The following is a 16967-nucleotide window of genomic DNA, read 5'->3' as shown; positions in this document are numbered from 1 at the left end:
ACACTCAAGGCAGTATATCAAATATTAGTGACAAATTCTTTTGTTGATATTGAATCAGACACTTTACCATGCAGGTCCACTTGACAGAATTGAATTAGCTTGCAGGATTTTCTCAAATGTAAATATTTGCTTTGGCTAAATAATGTTCATAGGAAACATTACATATTCCATTCAGCATAAAGATTTCTTTTCATTGATTCAGAAAGCTTATGTTGCAACTAAGTCTGAAGGAGAAAGAAAATAGAATGAAAGCTTTTGAAACCAGAACTTTAGCTGCCACTACTACGTGCCCTACTCCAAGTTCACGTTTAATTAAATTTATATCTGCAATTCCATAAATGGTTGAATGTTCATAGAACATAAGTTATCTTCTTTGATCCTAAGGTCAGATACTTACTGCTAACAACTCTTTAACCTCTAAGGAGATCTGGCCCCCTGCCAAGCTGTACAGCTTCTCCCATGGGGGTAGGCCCACCACTACTATCAAACTCCATGGGGGATGATGTGACACCAAGGAGCCCCAGGTTGCTTGGCAACAACCCCTATGACTGCTCTTCAGAGACTGCTAGGCAACATTGCTGTGTTTGACCTAGCTGTTCCCAAGTGCACTCCCAGCTCAATGGCTATCAAGAGGGCCAGGTTCACAGGAGGCCAGGGGCTCCTGCTCCAGTAAGTGACTAGTTACATAATCAGCACACATATTTCTCAGAATGCTCTTCAACTGTCACTAAATAAAAATCAGAGCAGAGCTAGTTCCTACCCTGGAGGGTACCCTTGAAAGTATCCTTCATTTAAACTCTCTCCTTGGAGGTTCAGAGAAGCTGACAGAAAAACTAAAGCATCAGAACCAAAATCTGTGACCAAAAAAATGTCTTAAGTTAAAAAAAAAAAAAGAATATCATGAAGTCACATTTATCAAATCACATTTAGAATATGACTTTCAAATCTTCATAATTTCAAAGATTTTTACTGTTTAGCTATTTTCTATTCATAAATGAAGAAATAGGGAAAACATAACTTAAATCACATCCCTCTTACTGAAAACCTGTAGCTAAGATATTTGAACACCTAACTCTATTTCAGTACAGAAATTTCTAGGAAAGGCCTTAAATTCTTACCTACAATTAAACTCACCTTTACATCTTCAGTCTCAACATTTCCATAGTTTCACACCCTAAAATTCAACAAGTCTAAAGTAGTCATTTTTTTCATCCATAACTGATTTACACCTTAGAAGGCAATCAGCTACTTAAACAATTTATGAACTTACCCACTCAAACCATGAGTCCAGCCCTGCCCACATATCCCTTACCTCTGTTATAGGCAAAGAGTTGTATGCTCACAGGTACATGCATTGGCAGCCAGCACATACCACAGTACAAATAAGATTCCATTATTCCCCTAATTCAAAACTTTCAATCAAGTCCAATATATCTAGCAGAGTATGAAAGGCAATTCTGAATCTCTTTCTTGTCCAGCTTCCAGCCACATTTCTTGTTGCTATCCCAAAGAGTACACACTTCATTATGTTGACTTAATTATAGTTTCTTAAATACATTATGCAAGTCTCATTTGTGAACACTGTCCCCTTTGCCTGACAAACTACTGGGTATCTTTCAAGATCTGACAATAAAAACACCACCTCCACACCAAGCAACTGGCCCTGATTTTAAGATTTCTTATCCTCTGAGTATACTCATACTTGATTCATATTGCTATGGGGACTTTAGTCACAATGTTTTCCAGTTATTTACCTACCCAATATTAATCCTCTGCCTCTTCAATGACTGGGACCTTGTTCGGTAAAGTCGATCTCCTCAGGCATATTCCATGACAGTAAGAAGATGTTTATATTATAATTTATTAATGATTAGAGAACAGTACTCCTAGGCAAAAATATATGAAGATTGTGAATCTTTTCATTTTTAACCTCTTCAACCTTCCAGGAGGCCATTACCCAATATCAGAGATGTGAAATAATTCACCAAAAACTAAAAATTCAATCTTCTGACTACTGAGCTTGTTGTCTTCTTTCTAAACTAAAGTGAGTAATTATAGTTAAGTAATCAAATACCCCTAATTCATCCAGTAAGAAGATTAAGAATAATCAGACTTCCTGTGTCTTTTTTTTTTTTTTTTTTTGGTTTTGGGGATTTTAACCAAGAGCCTTACATATGCTAAGCCAGAGCTCTTCCACTGAGCTGCAGTCCCTAGCCCATATTCCCTATATTAAAAGCATAGTAACATGAAACTCAAGGGAGCTACATGTTTAGGTAACCAAATCCCCAAAAGCTGGTTTGGATCCATTCTGATTAGCAAATTTTATATATCTAGTTCATGCAGGAATTTTTTGGTGCAACTAATATAGGGGAAATAATATAACAACTAATTTAAAGCTAACTAAAAACTAAGAAAAAGTTATCCTAATTTGAAAACATAAAAATTCACAGTGTTTTACTCAACATCTGCCTTTCTCAAAATACTAACTGAAATATTAAATTAAATGAGCAAATCATGCACAAAAGACCATGAATGTAGCAGTCGAACATAACATCACAAATCCACTCAACCTTTCCCTTACCACCTTCAGAGCTAGAGATACATACAAGCCTTCATTCTCATGTTTTTCTGGAACTTCTTAATTTCATGCATATGCATAACCTTATTGCTAATTATTTTCATATTAGCAGTAATATGATTATCTAATTTAAACCAATCTATACACATTTTAATCAATGGAAATCTGAATTAATAGCCTGCCTATGTTGAGAAGACGAGGGAGAACTCCTAGTCTATTGTGAGTGTGTGGATTCCATATGGTGCAAAGTCTGTGTTTCTTCAACCAGGAAGCTAGTACTGTGGGAAATATTGGACTAGGACAGAAAGTACTCACAATAACAGAATAAAGTTTGTAGGCAATTTTCCTTGATATTGTATGTCTTAAAATATTACTTATATATTAAGACAAAATAGGCACATTATAATGTAGAATGCAAATTATATATAAATTTGTAAAATCAATGTAAAATTTGAAAGAAGATTTGTCCCTTCAACAGAGAATTTTGCCTATAAATTTAATGTCTGTAGATTTCTGGAAATTCTTTGGTGAAGAGAGTGAGAAGCCCCTTTTTTGTGGGTGTAACTCCTCCCTAGGTTATGTTAAGAGGGAGATTTCTTCTTGGATGTATGCACACACACACATACACACCCATATGTAGGCTTGGCTTTAGCATATCATCACCACATTTAAACTCAATGTGCTACCCCACTTAGATATATAATTATTGATTTTTAATTTCAGTTTAACTTTTATGACAGTTTTTTTTTTTTTTTTTGGTGGTGGTGGTTCTAGGGATTGAACCCAGCGCCTTGTGAGGCAAGCACTCTACCAACTGAGCTATAACCCCAACCCTTCTTAAATTTTGAGAAAAAATTCTTTATCTTTCCAATATTAGTCCTAAATATGCAGGTCCTTACAGAACATCATAGAATCAGTCCAAACCCTGACCATGAAAAGTGATGATATTGTATAATAGACTAAGAAGTCTCCCTAGGAATTGTAGGGAGACTTCTTAGTCTATTATAAATAAAAAGTCATCAGTCTATTATAAATAAAAGTTATCAGTCTATAAATATTTTTGTGTTTATCCACATATCAACAACCTATTAAAATAATTTTTGATTCATAAAGTACAATACTGATTATGTGATTCCACAAAACATTCAAGGATGACCCTTAGCTCTAAATTTAAACCCAAAGTCTTCATCCTGAAGTTTAAGGCCTTCCACTACAGCCTCAATCTATCTTTTTAATTTTTTTCTGTTTTAGTATCTTTGCTCACTCTTGCTCTTATTCAGAATGTTTTATCCACTCATGTAAATTCTATCAGTCCTTCAAGAACCATTCCAATTACTACAGCCTCTATACCATTTTTCTGATTAGCCTCAAAGTTCACCTTCCTCTTAAACTCCATCACTATTTCTTTCATGGAACTTATTACACTCTGCCTTGAAGGACAGTTGTGTGTGCTCACCTCACTGAAACAGATAAAATTCTAAGTACCTTATAAAAAAGATGGAGTCCCAATCATTCCTATATGTACTACATCATTGAAAGCAAATGTCTGAATCTAGGAAGATGCTTTTTTATGTTTTTTTTTAATTTTTTAATTTGTTCTAATTTGTTATACATGACAGTAGAATGCACTTTGACACATGGTACATAAATAAAGCAAAACTTCTCAATCCTCTGGCTGTACATGGTACAGTCACACCCGTGGTGTAATCAAAAGTACATATAGGGTAATAGCGTCTGTCTCATTCTACTGTCTTTAGGAGAATGCTTTTTAATAGACATTTGTTTATATGAGTTCAGTTAACTTTTCATCTCAAAGATGCTTGTACTGACTTATAGAATCCCTTCAAACTTAAAGGAACCACCCTTGGAAATGAATCAAAAATGAATGGATATATATAGCATTAAAATATGAAATTACAGGCTTTATTTAGAAACACAGGAACTTTTTTCAACGGGGTGACTTCATGATGAAGAACTGAAATCATTATTAACATTGGTAAAATCATGCTGAGAAAAATCTGAAATCTCAAGAAATTAAAAGACTTCCCTAGGGTCTTATGACAAATTAAAAACTGAGTTGGCTATACAAAAAACTTTTTAATTTCCAGTTTATTTTGTTTATTTATTTCCAGTGTGATTTTCCCCAAAATTATGTCCTAAATTATAATAGTATCAGAAATGTTTTCTCAAATGCGAGTTGAAAAAATAATTATATAAAGAGGAAACAGTCCCTTCCTTCTTTTTTATTATTTTTCTTTAAGATATTTTAGTGTGGATAATTTAAAATAAAATTCATTAATTAGTTAGAAGATTACACTGAACAAGATTTATTTATACAAAATTTATTTGCAACTTAAACTACAAAGAATATAGTCAAGAATCAGGATATTAAAATATACTGTTGTTCAGTATATAATATATATACTGAATATATACTGTTTTTCAGTCATAAATATATAGTATATACTGTTATTCACTTATAAATTTCATGAAAAATCTGTCAATGATGCTTACAGTTTTTACACATAACACAGTTTATAGGTTTAATCAAAGTCTGTTTATGCCTCGCTTTGTTTTAACCCATTTGTCAGTAGTTTTCAGGATGATAGTAAATATCTTTTTCTGCTCAACATTACCCTTTGAAAAAACCTTCCTTTCTCTTACTGTTTGATTCAATTGTTTCCAAAAATGATAAGAACCAGAGTAGTCAGTGCTTCAATTGTCTCTAGTTGCAGTGATTGTTTCAGAAATGGTGTGACTCACATGTGCCCAACAGGCTTATTACATTTTCCCAACCACAGCAATTGCTTCAAGGATGGGCTTATGATACAAGTTGGTCCATCCTAGAACTTGCTTCAAAGCCACTGAGCACAGACACACTTGACACACTTTTTCTTTGAGTTCATACTTGAGTATTTAGTTCTGAACTGTCAGTAGCTATTTTCTCACTAACAAGAGCTGAAAATGAAGCCAAGTAGAAGAATAGTAGATTCAAAAAGGAAAACAGGTCATTATAAAACAAACTTCAGATCAAGCTATGACTAAAGACACAGTATTTCAGTTACATAAATCTGATAAATTTCTCCTTTCTCTTTATGCCAATTTGCTGTGAGTTTTCTATCAATGGTTAACAATAATAACTATAATATTCCTAACAAATGTGCTTAACTATCAGAATTTCTCATCACCCAAGAGCTTTAAAAAGTCCACCTAGAGATAAAACAGTGATACAACATACTTGAGATAAAACAACAGCAGAAAGGTTAAAAATTAAGAAGACAGATGACTTTGACTTAAAAAAAAAAAAAACTTCAAAATTTTCAAAAGTGTTTGACCTTTATGTCAGTTTCACTCCATATAGCATCCTGGTAAACACCTTAATCCCAGGAAAAACGGGATATTTAGTCATGCTAAATTGAAATACAGAGATATTTGCATTAATTTGCATTAACAAGAAGACAAGGGGTCATTGGTTCATGGAGGACTCAGGCAGGTGGTAGTGAAACTGTGAGGTTACTTTGGTTGGTAGGAAAGAAGATGGTAGAAGACTAGCCAGAAGTACACAATCAAGCTCTCCATTAACTTGTGTTGATAGAAATATGGAATCCACTGAAATACATCTTACTCTGATCACTAAAAGCAAAGAGAATGAAAATAGCTAGAAACTATAAAAATGTTACTTTGAGGTGGTAAAAGACAGATGTAGATCAAGGTAGCTTAGTGATGATGGAATAAGGTTCAGAAATGGTGACAAGAAAGCATGTGGGTGAAATGTCTGTCACTATGGTTAGGAAAACGATGAGGAAGGTAGTAAGATCCATGGCAGGTGAGAGGTTGAGGGGACGGGGCAGCTATTTCAAATCAATGAGGAAAGAATCAACTACAGAACAAATGGAGTTGGGACAGAACTAACCATTAAAAAAAATAATAAATTTAGATCACTACTTTATTCCTTACTAAAATAACTTTCAAGCAGTTAAAAATTTAAAGAGAAACAAAAGACACCAAAAGTACAACAAGCAAACAGATCAACAGTTTTGCAACTGGGAAAGGACTTCTCAAACTTCACAAAGTCAGAGATAATGTGAGAATAAATTGATAGATTTGACATTCATAATAAATAAAATATCTACAGTGCAAAGCATCCTAAATAATTTGTGACTTCAAAAAAAGTTGATTTGGGGGTTAGAGTTGTGGCTCAGCAGTAGAGTACTTACCTAGCATGTGTGAGGTGCTAGGTTCAATCCTCAGCACCACATAAAAATAAATAAATAAAATAAAGGTATTGTGTCCAACTACAAGTATGTATGTGTGTGTGGTTGTGTGCGTATGTGTATATATATATACACACACATACACACATACACATGTATGTGTGTATATATATACACACATATGTATATATACACACACACATGTATTTGTATGCATATATATATATACACACACATATATATGCTGATTTTAAAAATTGCAGCATAACAGACATGCAAAGTGCTAATATCCTAACATGGAAAAATAAGCAAAGAATATGAGTTATTCATGAAAATAAATTCAAAATGTTCAATACACATATTGCTTAACTCAAAATATTCAGCCTACCAGTCAAAATAAGATGAAACATGTACTATCTTTTCCCACCAATTTATAAATTGTATAATTCAACTGTGGCTTAGTGGCCTAGTACCCCTGAGTTCAATCCCTGGAATACCCCACCCAAATTTTTTTTTAATTTATAAATTAGTGGGGAAAGATAGTACATGCTTTAAACCTATATTGGTATGTTAGTAAAAATGTTACTTTGAGTGTAAATCACAGACTTTCCCAAAAAGAAATTTTGCAAAATATAATAAAAATCCTCAAAAAATTAATATCCTTTAACCAAGCAACTTTATGTCTAGAAATGTATTCAAAGGAAATAATTAAGATATGTATAGGGCTGCTGTTGTGGCTCAGCAGTAGAACACTTGCCTAGCATGTGTGAAGCCCTGGGTTCGATCCTCAGCGCCACATAAAAAATATAAAGATAAATAAAGAAATAAAATAAAGGTATAAGAAAAAGATAGGTACAGATACAATATAAAATCATTGACAGCATTATCTAATATGATATTGCTTATAAAGCTGAATGTGGTAATATTCTGCATATCTAAAAACTGGAGATTCATTAGGTAGTTTAATAGAATGCTATATATCCCCTGAAGTCTATAATTTACTACACTGGGAAGATATATTAAGATATATCTGGAAAGATACATTAAAATGATTTATTAAGTGGGAAACAGGGCATATGTGATATAATTTTGTTTCATAAAAAGCTATGTATATGCAAAAAATAATTTTACAATTTTATTTCTAATTGGCCAGCCAACTAAATAAAGTAGATTCTATTGTTTTTCAAATATTATTCTGAATTTCTGACTTCATTAGAATGTGTATTATCACAGAAACTCTTTAAAAATTTAAAAGTTTAAAAGTTTGTGATACTTTAGGTGGGACCAGTACTCCTTGGGTATAATTTCACATCTGTAATTCTTCGTGAAGAACTGAATTGCAAACACATGCTACATTTAAACATTGCTAAAGTTTAAAACAACGTATTTTTATGAGTTAGCTACTTTTAAATTTTTTGTTTTGTGTTAAATCAATGCCTATCACAGGCATAATGAAATTAGAAAGTAGCCTTTCAGCAAACTGGAAATGCCAGTTTTCTCATGCCCTTAATATCTAGAACTTATCTAGCTAAAAACTTTTTACACAATACTTTATATAAAAGGAAAGTATTATTTATTTTTCTTTTCTTTTTTCCAATCTGCTGGGGGTGGTGGAATTTGCCTGTAATTCCATTTACTCAGGATGTTAAGTAAGATTGCTTAAACCTAGTAGTTCAGGATCAACCTGGTCAATCTAGTGAGACCTACCTCAATAAATTAATTTTTTCATTAAATCTGTTGTTCCTACTCATTTTTATTCTGGCAATAGCAATTTTAAGAAGAATAAAGCAGGATACAAATTGTGCATTATGATTAATGTTAAAATATATTCTTAAAATGTGCAAAAACTAGAAGATACACAAAATTGAAATGATCAATATTGAATGTTAGAAATAAAAAATATTTAGATATACTTAATACTGTGATAGTTTTATGATTAAAAGTTTAGAAGTAAGCTAACAAATAAACCTTTAACTATTCTTATGTAAAATAATTTGAGATGTCCTCAGGTATAACCTAAACTATTAGACTTAACTCATATTTCTTATGGATCATATTGAAATAAAACCTAACAATGAATCAATTGAAAAAAATATATTTCCCCTTTAAAGAATTCAAAGCTAGAACCCCAAATGAGCTTCTCAGAGTTGGAATAAATTATGCTGAGATTTACTTGGAGCTTAATATCATTTGGCAAAAATCCACAAACATCTTGTAAAACTGACCCAGACCTACCCTGTCAGGAAAGTACTCCTCACTTCCCCTGAAACTTTCTCCCATCTTTCCCTGAAGCAATGGATAAAAAATACCCCACCCCTTATAGACAGGTCTCATTTCCTTATTATCAAATTTGTATAGGACAAATGAATGGAAAACCGCAAATGATCTGGTTCATTTCAGAGGTGTAGAACTTTGACCTTTGGCAGTATACACTAGATGCACTGCACAAGATATTGTGTTACTTTTTGCAACCATCTTTGCAACTGACACTGAGGATGACAGCTGAGCATGTGCCACACTGCAGTGGCTGATAAGAATGTCCAATGTAAGTGGATGAGCTAGGCATTTTATTCAGTTTGAGTTATGATGGTCAAAGAGCTGTGGATGCATGCACCAATCAAATCTGAGCTCTGATACTTTCTATTAAATGACTTTGGATACTCTCTTCACCTACTCATCTGGAAAACAGCCTTACACCAACACTCACAAGACAGAGAATAAGTGAAACACATGAAAATATCTAGTTTGAGGCATGGCAAGTTGCTTAGTAAACACTAGTTGACCTTTTTTAAACATATACAGTCGTTTCTATGGAAAGAATAAAATAACTACTTTCCCATTGAAAAATTTCAAACTTCTCTTCCAAATTGAAAATCATATTGTACATATAGGGATTCCACTTTTGTCCTTAATTCAACCCCTCCTCTGGAAAACAGCTATGTGAATAATCTGTACTACCAGCCTTTCCCACACTCATGAGTCCTTTATGGTGGCTAAAGAAAGAATCAAGGCTCTCTTTTAAATACTAAATAGAAGTTTTATTTGATCCTGTGTTCTGCTCCTCCTCCCTACCCAACTTTCTCCTCCATCACTTTAATGCTGGATGAGTCTTCAACACTAGTTGATCCATCTTCTTACTTGCCATTTCCTTAAAGCTATTTGTCAAATCAAAAGTTCTTTTAATCCTTCTTCTGCTATTTCCTTTTATGACTATGACCTGTTGATCATGCTACATGTTTTGAAGCTCTACATTCACTGGTTGCTATGACAATGTTTTTTTCCAGCTTCTCCTCTTGGGCTTCTGAGCGATCTCATTTCCCAGCCATCCACTTTCTCCTAGGTCTCATTCTACCTACTTACCATGGGAGGTGTCACCATTGTATTTACTTCCTTCATGCCAATTTCAATTAAATCTAGATCTCCTGAGTTTCTTATTCATCAGCCTCTTGGACATCTTACTTCTGATTTATCTTTCACTATCATCTTTGATTTCTATTGTATTTGTTTCCTAAATCTGCTGTAACAAATTTCCACAGAGTAAGTGGCTAAATACAACAGAAATTTATTTTCTCATAGTTCAGGAGGCTAGTAATTCAAATCAAGGTGTTAACAGAGTTGGTTCCTTCTTTTAGATGCAGAGGGAGTCTGTTCCATGCCTCATTCTTAGCTTCTGGTTGTAGACAGCAAACCTTGGCATCCTGTGGTTTAAAGTTGTGTAACTGCAGTCTCTACCTCCATTGTCACATGTTCATCTTCCTTCTATATATTTCTGACTTCTATTAAAAGACATCCTTATTCCAGTTTGACCTCATCCTAACTAATTACATCTGCAGTGACCCTATTTCTAAATAAGGTCACATTCTGAGATTCTGGGAAGAACATGAATTTGAGGTAGACATAATCTAGTACACCCACCAAATCTACTCACATTCTCACATTGCTATGTTCACAAGTAGCGCTAGCTTACAACTACTAACCAAGGATCTGAGAAATATTCTTGACTGCTCTCTCTCTGTATAATTTCATATCCCAGATATTATTAAGCTTAATTATTTTCAGGTCCTGACATTTCTGGAATGTGAATAGTCTTCATTCCTCATTCTATTGCTCTAACTCACTCCTTAGAAACCCTTGCTTTGAACAACTAAAATAGTTTGTTGAATGCCCCTCAAAACTAACTTTTTCAGAGGTTACATGTACAACAGGTCATGTATGTATATATGGTTAAAAGACATTAGAAATGGGTTGGGTTTTTTTCCCCCCTGGTATTTTCTAACTTTTCACTACTGTGGAAAGTTCCACTTCTGTACTACAATGCCACAGAACTATGATGGATATCCTTCCTGAGGAATAGAGGAACTAAGAACTAAGAGGCATAACAGTTTCTGTGGAAGCAGCAGCCTTTGTAACTTCTTCTTTTGACTTGATAGATTCTTAACAAACCTTCCAAATGTTACAAAATCCATCATACCTATCATCTGGTTTTTTATAAGATTTCAAGGCCTCTTTGGGAAAGCCAGACAAAATGAACTTATTTCAGCCTTTTGAGATTTAATATTATCCCTGACTCCAGAAGCTCTATGATAAAAGCACTTATTTTCATTTATAAAAATAAACATATATCATAAACAAATGTAATCACATGAGTTATAAGCCTTCCTTGTTTACACACACACACACTGATTTTAAGAATGGTGTTGTCTTCTCAAGATACATTAGGTCAGACCATCAAAATTAGTCTAGAAGTAAATCATTTTGTGATTATTAAAATTAAGCATGCTTGGGGAGACTACTCAACTCTTTACTTTCTTCTATGGCTTTCCTCCTGAAGCTATCACATGGGGCCTCAGTTTCCCCCTTTATTTCACTCCCTAAAATGAAAAACTATAGTTACCAATGCTGATTCCCACACCCCATGGAAATGGGGTTCTTCATTCATCAGCATAGCACATCTTAGGGCTTATAAGGAAGCCAGGACTGTGGGAAGGAAGAGTCCAGGAAGGTGTCTGGCTCCATTTTTACCATTTGTGAATTCTTTTGTTGCTGCTCTTTCAAACAAGTGAACTCTCCTTTTAACAAAGAATACAACTCTTGGACATAGTTATGTTCTTAAGACTAGAGTGACTGGAAGACACAAATCTAATATGCTCTGTAAAGTCTGTAGTATGAACTATCCCTGGGAAGACTGGTTTTTTGTTGTTGTTGTTGTTGTTTTTTGTTTGTTTTGTTGTTGTTGTTGTTGTTGTTTTGCAGCTGCGAACTGGAAGTCTTTTATCATATCATTTATTGTTTGCTTCTGATGTTCAGAAAGGAATAGTTTTTTTTTCCTAATTCAATCAAACTTTTGCATTGAAAATATTTGCTGTCAAGCCATTCAGGGCCAAGTCTCATCAACATCTTGAAATACAATTGTTAAATTGCTCTCATTCTCAATTTCAGTGGAAATCTAGCCTTGATTAACCTAGTTAGCATTTAAAAAAAAACCTTAAGCAAGAAATATTACTGAGAAAAGTTGCTACAACTTTTAAAAATTTGTTTGCTGTACTTGAGCTCTAAAATTCAAAGGAAGTGAAGTGTTTTATCTCAACCCTCTCTCCACATACATATAAAATCATATTTGGTCCACTAAGAAGCCTCCATTCCTCTAGAGCAGTCTACATTTTGTAAATATATAATTTCTACCCAAAATCATTTTATGATGTTCTTTAAAGATTAGACACAAGTCTAGCATACAACCAAGATATTCTACTCCTAAGTATCTACCCAAGATAAATGAAAGCCAATGATATAGCAAAGACTTGCATGTGATTTGCATGATTCATAACAGCCCCATGTAGGAAATATTTCAAATTCCCATCAACTGGTAAATAGACAGAATATGGTATATGCATATGATGAAAAATTATTCAGCAATAAAAACACATACCACAACGTGGATGAACCTCAAAATCATCATGCTAAGTTAATAAAGTCATAAACAAAAGAACACATGATATATTATTCTTTTTATATGAAATATTCAGAAAAGGCAAATCTGTAGAAACTAAAAGAAAATTAATGGTTGCCTAGAGCTAGGGTGAGAACAGTGACTATAAATAGGCATGAGCAATCTTAAAGTGATGAAAATATCCTAAAACTAGATTTTAATGGTAGTTTTACAACTTGGAGATTGTTATAAAAATCATTGATAGGGCTAAGTTTCTCAAAATCATTTGCCTGTAAAAGGGATACACTGTATAATTTGTAAACTTGCAAATTATACTTCAAATTTGTAAAAAAAAAAAATCTGTAATGCAAACTGCAACTGTAATATTATGAGGAAAATTACATTTATCGATTATCAATGTAAACTGGTCAGCTTAAAACTGACCAATGAAGAGAAAAAATCCTTTAACAGAAATAAAACTTGCCACATTTTTTAATATTCTGCATAATGTAATCCATTATTAATATGATATTTTGTTGAATGTGGTGAAGATTAAAAAGTCAATTACTAAAAACTTCTCCAAATTTTCTTCTCAAACTTTGCTTCAAAATTGAACATTTGTACTTCCTAAACACCTTCTTAGAAAGGAACTCTCTTTAAGATAGTGTCAGTACAGGGGCACTGAAAAATGCTTAACAATCTCAGGAAACAAATTTTTGAAAAATGCTGATCTAACCAACCTTGACCCAGAACCTACTTGCCTGACGTCCCAGTGCTTCCTGTGAGCTTTATGGTAATCAGTTCTCATTTTAATAATTCAAATTCTGTGCTTTTTGAATATTAAATTCCAGGGAGACATTTTCAAATGTGTGGCAATGTCTGTAAGAAGGAAGGCATCTTATGAGAGAGGAAGTGGACAGATGGAGTTTGAATCTAGAAGTATACAAAGAAATGCTTCAAGAGTAATTCTAAGGTGGGCGTGGTAGTTCATGCCTATAATCCCAGAGACTAGGGGGACTGAAACAGGAGGATCGCAAGTTCAAAGCCAGCCTTACCAATTTAGCAAAGGCACTAAGCATTTTAACAAGACCCTGTCTCTAAGTAAAATATTTTTAAAAGGGCCGGGGATGTGGCTCAGTGGTAAAGTGCTCCTGGTTCAATCCTGGCTTTAAAAAAAAAAAAAAAAAATGTAATTCTAATCCATTTTCAGTATCCAACCATTGACGAGTGTTTTAGTTTTCATTTTATTTTTTCTAAGTGAGAGTTTAAGTGGTCATCAGCTTTAGATAAGGACCTACACGGTCCTGCATGGACTCCAGTTAACACCACCACCTGCAGGGACAGGGATGTTTCAGTGATTTCCTTGCGTCTAGCTCCTGCCCTTCGCTTTTCTGAAGGATGAGTTAGGCAGGCTGCTCTTTCAGGGTTAAGTTCTACCAAGACCTGACGACCTATGTTCTCAACCTGACTTGGGAAGGCACTTATGACCCTGGGGATTGGGTCAAGCAGGATCATCTGCCCTGAGAAGGCACCTTCAGAAACTTCCACAAAGGGCTGTAGCAGCAGCAGTTTCCTGAGATCTAGGAACTCTGCCCCTTCTGCTCCTGGGACCACCTTGCACGCAGGTCCCTCTTCAGGGGCCGCCCCAGGTCCTAGAAGAAGGAAAAAGCCCAGTCGCTACAAGCGAGGTCATCCGTTTTACTCACCTGCATATTCTATCAAGAATGGACAGAAACCGGTAGAATGAGGTGACTTCACTAAAGTCACACAGCTTACCGCTGGAAGAGCTGGTTGGAACACATATCCCTGCTGACCCCGTGGCCATTGGCTGCCTGGGGCTTGGACAGAGCTGCCCAAAGAAAACGACGTGGCATTGCCGGCGCGATTGTGAAAAGGCTCAGCAACTCCTAACAGGAGGTCACCAATACCCACCTTCAGTGGCGAGTGAGCTAAAAGCAGATGACCAGACATCCCGGATTACGCCTGTTGACCTGAGCGCCTCCTTTCACTCTAATGAAAGAACCCTAGCTAACAGTTCAAGATTTGGTCGACCTAGTAAGAGATATCTGCCTTGAATTTCCCCAATGCTGTGCAGACCCGGCGGAAAATGGGAAAGTTGCACTTACATCGTTTGCTCAGTTTCCCCGACTCCCCTAGTCCCTTCCCTCCGTCCTTTCATCAGTGACACGGATTCCTGCCCGGTCCTCCAGGTACATACCAGCCGCGCGCAGAGATGCCGGCGTTGCCTGGGCCAGGTCCTCTTTTGCTAGGGCTCTCCCAGCCTCTCCGCGACGCGTAGCTGCGACGCGGGCTCTAGCTCGCTGCCGCCTCTACAGTCCACCGAGCTGTGGCCGCGTCTGAGTTGCTGAACTAGGGAGCAGCCAGGCGGTGGCGGCGATTTGTGGGGCGGAGGGAGCGACCGGATCCCGCCCCCCCGCAGCAGAGCAGGCTCCAGTCCAAGGAGCACAACTGGTTACCGCAGAGCTCCCCAGGGCAATTCCCTGCTGGCCACTGGGGGAAAGCCTTTTTCCTGCGTACGAGCACGTTAACAGACGACTAACTAATCATCCAAGATCGTCACAGAACCCGTGTCTTCCCCGCTTGCCACTCCCAGTTCCCCTGGGTGAGGTTGTGTTAAGAATTCGCTGGCGACCATTGAGGAAATTTCGCACTTCTAGCTGCTCTGCTCACTGACGCTACCAGCCGGTTTTGGTAGACCGATTTGTGCACACCCCTAGGGTTTGGGCTGCAGGTGCCCTAAGTTTGCCCTTTGCTCTAATTGTGGCTATTTGGAGAAGGTAGGACTGTGCATAGTTCCTTACCTGCACCTGGAATCTGGGTCTTCGTGTCTATTAAGTTTTTATTGACAGATTGGAAAAAAAAATAGAATGCAAGACTTTTTGTGCAAAGAAACGCAGGGCTCTATGTATATTGAATTTGGCGATTAGGTTCTCACTAAGGAAAATAATGACCTTACTATTAAGGTCTCCTTTTGCCCTTAAAAGCCTTAGAAAATGGATGACCATGCTGCTGATAAAAATTAAGAAGTTCTTTTCTCCTTCTTGAGAAAGTGGTTTCTCACTGAAATCCTGAGATCTCCTCTAAGAGTCGTAATTATTCAATCTTCTGAACGTTATTAATCTGCTCATTCTGTCTCTGGCTTCCTGGAACTCAAGGCCTATGATACTTGACACTTCCCTACTATTTACAAAATTTCCCTTTTAGCCAAGGCCATGTGAAATATGTAATTAGGTAAATATTCACTTAAATTGTCTGCTAATAGTGCTATAATTAGGTTCTTTAAATTATTTAATATTCATAACCCTACAATGTAATAGTAATTATCTCTATTTGCAGATAATAAGCTGAGGTGCAGTAAGGTTAATGATGTTGCAAAGTTTGGTAAATCCAAACAGTTTTGAATTCAGGTCTTTCTGCTTTCAAAGTTAATGATACTCCTTAAGTTACACCCTGTTAATAAAGGTTGTGATTTTTCTTAATGGTTAAAGAGGTACATTTTGTTTTCTAAGAACATAGTTTCTTGTGTATCATACATATATTAATAAGAGAGATTGGGATTTTTTTATCTTTAGTACAACTTAAAAACTTATTATTTGGCATGTTTCTAAAGCCTAATATTATTATATTCTATAAAAGGATATATTTTATCTAAGTTAAATTATTCTAAAGCTTATTTATTTTAGGGATCTTGTGATAAAGAATGATGCTAAAATGTTTGAACTTATGTATTATACTACCATGATTAGATTTTTCTGAAACTATTTCTTATACTCAAAAAATTTGTTCAGTGTCGGGTGCAGTGGCACATGCTGTAATCCCAGTGGCTCAGGAGGCTGAGGCAGTAGAACCCAGCCTCAGCAAAAATGAAGCACTAAGCAACTCAGTGAGACCCTGTCTCTAAATAAAGTACAAAATAGGGCTGGAGATGTGGCTCAGTGGTTGAGTGCTCCTGAGTGCAATCCCCAGTACCACTCCCCCCCAAAATTTGTTTTATAAAACCTGAAATTTGGATAAAATAATTAAACACCACTGATATGCTTTTAAACTACATATCTGAAATAATGAGCACCGTTGGAATATATGCCCAATGAGGGCTGTATACCCAATATCTAGAATAGCACCTGTACAAAATAGGTGCTTAGTAAGTACTTTTTAAATGAATAAATATTTACATCATTTCTCCACTTAAGCAAAAATAATGACTTACAAAATGCTATTTATTACAATA

At 35.5% G+C, this 16967-nt stretch overlaps 1 protein-coding gene across 7 annotated transcripts in view; it reads right to left on the bottom strand.

Moving 5' to 3' along the window:
- Pkib (cAMP-dependent protein kinase inhibitor beta) overlaps positions 1 to 15298 on the bottom strand; it is a 106309-nt gene extending 91011 nt beyond the window's left edge. For 2 of the 7 annotated variants that reach the window (XM_048796744.1, XM_048796790.1), the window contains exon 1: positions 14937 to 15297. Coding sequence is in view for 1 of the 7 variants with exons in the window: in XM_048796706.1 (XP_048652663.1) it covers positions 1313 to 1394 (82 nt within the window). In the remaining 6 variants the exon portion in view is untranslated. Of the gene's footprint in view, positions 1 to 1312; positions 2069 to 14250; positions 14371 to 14844 lie in introns of those variants that run through there. The other 5 variants (XM_048796950.1, XM_048796910.1, XM_048796825.1 and 2 more) reach the window with 5 other exon arrangements.
- Positions 15299 to 16967: the final 1669 nt, after the last annotated feature.

The sequence above is a fragment of the Marmota marmota genome, unplaced genomic scaffold, assembly GCF_001458135.2.
Source record: "Marmota marmota marmota unplaced genomic scaffold, marMar, whole genome shotgun sequence".
NCBI lineage: Eukaryota > Metazoa > Chordata > Mammalia > Rodentia > Sciuridae > Marmota > Marmota marmota.
This window is presented reverse-complemented; position numbering and strand designations above follow the sequence as displayed.